Here is a 4,392-nt window from a genome sequence, read left to right as displayed (position 1 = left end):
ACAAAATTTATTTCATAATTTTTTTCAACCATATTGTTTGTGATAAATATCCGATATGAATAACGAAAGTTCGACAGCCAAAATTACAAAATATTCTCTAAATATCATTTTAGTACCCCGAATATTTAAATCCCTAATTCAGATATTTGACTTTCCCTAATTATGGAAATCACTGATCTGCTTTGATCCTTTTTTTATGCAGTTTTAACTAAAAAAAAAGGAATAAGAAGACAAAAGAATAGTTGATGGCACAATTTATTTATGAAAAAAAAAAAACAATGCACACACGAAGACAAGTTCAATTATGCACAAACACAACTGATATACAACTTTGTTTTCCTTTGTGTCAAATTAATAATAATATTACAGAAGCAAAACTATATCCATACACTTTCCTTGTATCCAAGTTTGATTTTGATAGGTATAATAACAAAACACATTAACATTACAGATGATAAGACCACCAAAATATAAATCATCTGTTTTTTTCAGACAAAACGTGTGAGAAAATACGAAAATGTAACTTCACTCTATATTATCTGTTCTAAACTTTCCCAGTCATGAACCGACACTACCTATTGAGGAGACTGATAATCAGATCCTAAAATCTCCTTTTGAGAACCCAACCTCAAAGATTTACTCATCTCTGTGCATTTTTTTTTTTAATTTTCTCATACACCACAACCTAAGCCCCTGGCTTCTGAACCTTTCATGATTCTTAGTCTCTTGCATGATGTGATGAACATTCTGCAAAACATAAAAGGATAGCCTTGTAAATTGCACAAAATACATACATACAGATATATGTATATTTATATATACACATGTCATAGAGAGACTTACTCCCAGGGATCATCTCCTACTAGCATCCAGTCTCCATCTTTGTCTTCATACGTAGGTGCATAATCTGAACCTTTGTAGCCTTCTCTTTCCGAGTACTTCCCTGAAAGAACTTGATGATTTCCAAGGTCATTTTTGACAAAATTCATCACCATTTCGCACTATGTATGCATGTTATATAACGACAAAAGGTATATTCTTACCTATGGTAAACTTGAACATGTTCTCTAAAGCCTGCAAGAGGTCCGGGTACCCGGAGTAAACTTTGAGGTCAATCTTTCTTAGGTATGGTGCTCCATCCATGCCTACTTTAATGTAAATCCCAGGACCCTCACTGTCATTCTTCTTTGCCTGAATGTTTTTCTTTCTATAGGACCTGATGGGTGGCCACCCCACTATTTGTGCTCTGCATGTGGCAAAATATACATCAAAACAACCATTAGTTTCTATCTACTTTTGTATGTCATAATACAATTGTTAAAACCAAATAACTTACTTGGCAGGAGGGGCAGTTTCATCTTGAGCATCAGATTTTCCATTTGCTCCACATTCTTCGTCAGCCTCCTGCAATGGCCGCTTCTTGTTTCTAACATTATCAGTTCCCGGCAACCCTAATCTTAGTTCAGTTGCCACACAGCCTTCCATTTTTCTGTCAAAGTTCAAATGATACAGCAAGTCAATACAAACCCTAGGTTACTTCTTCAAGTGCAAGCTGATTTTAGGAAAGTTCTTATCAGGGTTCCTTTTAGGATGCACAATGTTTGAGATGTGTTTTTTTTTTTTTAATGTTGAAATGGGAATGCATAAAGAGTTAATTTTATAGGATATAATGGTGTTGAAGGTGTAAAGAGGTAGCCTTTGTGATTCTCCCAAATCTCAACGCTTGAATTATGGACAAAGGCAAGCTAAGCTGTCGGTAGCAATAGCAGCAACTTTGAGGCAAGCTGTCCCTGCAATAAGGGGACAAAGGTTGGACAAGTTCAGCGGCACATATGGAAGAACTTTGAGGGTTCAAAGGGACGGTCAAGATCAAGTTTTCGGGGGTTGTGGGAGTTAAATCATGGACGTTGGTTTCTTTTTTTCCCTTTAAATGAAGGAAAAAAGCTAGGCAGCATCCCCATCTGAAAAAGGGTCCATTTTGGGTGTTGGGTATGGGCACAGCATGGCCATGTGGTGCTAGAATTTTAGCAGTGAAGGGTATTCTTTTTTTTTTCCAATAAATTTGGTTAATGGATTATTGGGGTTCATTTCATGTGGACTGTCATGTCTGCAGGTCAGCCCCTGAATTATTCCTGCTTAACACTTTACATTAAACAATAAAAGAAATTAATTAAAAACCTTAAGCTTGACATTGTTTGTAAGTTAATTGACATTCCAATACCCAAAACCTTGCCATTTCAGTCATTTCAAGTGATCTTAATTAGTTGTTTGTTTTGACTTGGTTCTTTTGGGGGGAAACCCACAGGATTAGTAAATAACTACAATTTTCCTGAATAGTGGAGCCTCCATTAATGCATCTGGATCTGTTTCGGTTAATGAGGGGAGTAAGGAATTCTTAATTACTTTTGGATGGTTAAACGCTTAAAACTCTTCTTTGGTTGCCGGAAGTTAGGAAAAAAAAATTTAGATCAAAGTTAAATGTTTATTTTATGAATAGTGACATTTCAATAGTTTATATTTTATAAGGATTAAATTAAATTTTTATAAGTTTTGAGGTTAAAGTGTAATTTTATAATTATTAGTCTAAAATTTTATAAATTATAAAAGGAATTAAAATGAAAATTTTATGTTTTAGGGAAGGTGAAAACCCTTACCAACTCCTTGACTCTAACCTTGGGCCTAGAGGAGATTAATAATAGTTTATCATTCGGGCTGAAAATTACTTTTGAAAAATACTATGAAAAAGTGTTTTTGAAAAATTTTGATACTATTTATAATTACTTAAAAAATATTTTGAGAAGATAAAATTGTTATTTTAAACCCAATGTTGTAAATTAGAAAATTTAATGGAGATAAAAATGTATTTTTTTTTCAAAAACAATATTTTTCTAAAGTTAAAAGTCAAAAGTTTTAATTTTTTACTTAAAATTTCAGTTCAAAATTAAGATTTGATTTAAAATTTTATTTATTTATTAATATTTTATTTAAAATCGTTATTTGAGTTGAAAAGTAGTTTTCAATTTTAATATAAACAAATTCTAAAGGGTAAATATTTTGTCCTATGTGCATTCATCCTTGTGCATTTCATGTATATTTTTTTCTTGATTATACTCTTTTAAGTTAGTTTATCTAGGCTACATTTCACTATCAATATGAAAATCATCATTTAGAATTTGGGTTCAACTATAGTTTTCCAAAAAGAATTTTCATGAGAAGTTCTCATTCCGATGGTTGCTAGTTAGTTTAGTGTTGCCTAACCTTCTAAAGTGCTATAATTTCACCTTGATTATCTCTTTTTCTAGAAACAGGTTCTGGATTTCCAAGGTAAAAAAAGAAGAAGCTGGAAAGCAAAAAATGTGCATGTCTTTTTGAACTTTGAAAATAGTAGATTCATGAGGAACTCGAAAGGAAGTAGATATGAAACACCAAACATGGGGGACGCATCATGGAACACTGCACATTTACACATGAGCCCCACCACCTTGTCCTCCCTGGTCTGAATAATCTTCATTGGATGCTCAATTGACGCAAAGAAAGGGAATTCAAAATGATGAAACATCAGGCCCCATTTCAGCTTCACCCGTGCGCATTAAAAAGTTGTGTGATCATTATTATCCTTGTTTTGCTATAGTTATATGTCACTGCCATCCGCGGTCATCCTGTCACGGGATTAATACTCTCTTCTCAAAATATATATAATAAAATGCAGCGCACTCGATTATGCATTACCTTTCTTTTTTATTCAATATAAGATTAATATATTTCACCTATTTTAAAACGCTTGACATGACACTTTACACAACGCGTAATAATTGATATCGGAAATTTCTACTTTCATATTTCCTTAGCAAACATGAACCAGTTCACCTTGGCAGCATTGCCATTTCCTAGGTTCCATTCATGAAAACTGAATGAATTTTTATTTCATACGTAAACCAGACATTTATGCAACTATATATGCATTCAAAAGGAAGGGTCTTGCTTAGGCAGCCAGTTGCATCCATGCATGCATATGATTTCAAATGAACTGATTAAGCTGGAATTCAACAGTTCAAACTTTGAGTTTTCTTTATTTTAATCCAGGCCCTATATTTTCCCATAGGTAATAGCTTAATAGATATTGAAATAAGCTTGTTTTTGCTTTAAAATTTAGGTTGGTCTTGGACCTTCAACAGAAGGTGTTATCTTATTCGGAGATTTTGTCTCTCGTAGAGAGTGCCTCAGTTGATATAAATGCAACTTACAAGCTCACAAAAAAGGTGTCACTATTGTTATAAATATTAATTATGTATTTGTGCCTGCAGGATTGAACCATCAACCAAGGCCTTATATGTCCAACACACTTGGTACCACTTATTAAGGGGAAGTTGGTGTCAAACCCTCAACAGATGG

At 33.4% G+C, this 4,392-nt stretch overlaps 1 protein-coding gene across 2 annotated transcripts; it reads right to left on the bottom strand.

The window, feature by feature from the left end:
* Positions 1-324: 324 nt before the first annotated feature.
* LOC107933441 (auxin-responsive protein IAA4) lies at positions 325-1,880 on the bottom strand. 2 transcript variants are annotated; one of them, XM_016865652.2, is made up of 4 exons: positions 1,337-1,880; positions 1,044-1,246; positions 844-952; positions 325-747 (listed from the first exon to the last, which is right to left on the bottom strand). In XM_016865652.2, the coding sequence occupies exons 1-4, from the start codon at positions 1,483-1,485 to the stop codon at positions 672-674; spliced, it is 537 nt and encodes a 178-aa protein (XP_016721141.1). In that variant the 5' UTR covers positions 1,486-1,880; the 3' UTR covers positions 325-671. The 2 variants fall into 2 exon arrangements, with proteins under 2 accessions (XP_016721141.1, XP_016721142.1); XM_016865653.2 differs by having other exon boundaries at positions 844-943; positions 1,337-1,876.
* Between the last annotated feature and the right edge of the window lie 2,512 nt (positions 1,881-4,392).

Source organism: Gossypium hirsutum, chromosome D10, assembly GCF_007990345.1.
Source record: "Gossypium hirsutum isolate 1008001.06 chromosome D10, Gossypium_hirsutum_v2.1, whole genome shotgun sequence".
NCBI classification, from domain to species: Eukaryota; Viridiplantae; Streptophyta; class Magnoliopsida; order Malvales; family Malvaceae; genus Gossypium; species Gossypium hirsutum.
The sequence above is the reverse complement of the archived record's forward strand: the minus strand, read 5'-3'. Positions and strand labels throughout refer to the sequence as shown.

What these genes read in the sequence shown, in the direction of transcription:
- LOC107933441 (XM_016865652.2), bottom strand. Translation starts at nt 1,485, where the DNA reads ATGGAAGGCTGTGTGGCAACTGAACTAAGATTAGGGTTGCCGGGAACT. An exon ending in GAAACTGCCCCTCCTGCCAA is followed by an intron (nt 1,247 to 1,336) that starts GTAAGTTATTTG and finishes TGCCACATGCAG; the next exon opens with AGCACAAATAGTGGGGTGGC. An exon ending in CATGTTCAAGTTTACCATAG is followed by an intron (nt 953 to 1,043) that starts GTAAGAATATAC and finishes GAAATCATCAAG; the next exon opens with TTCTTTCAGGGAAGTACTCG.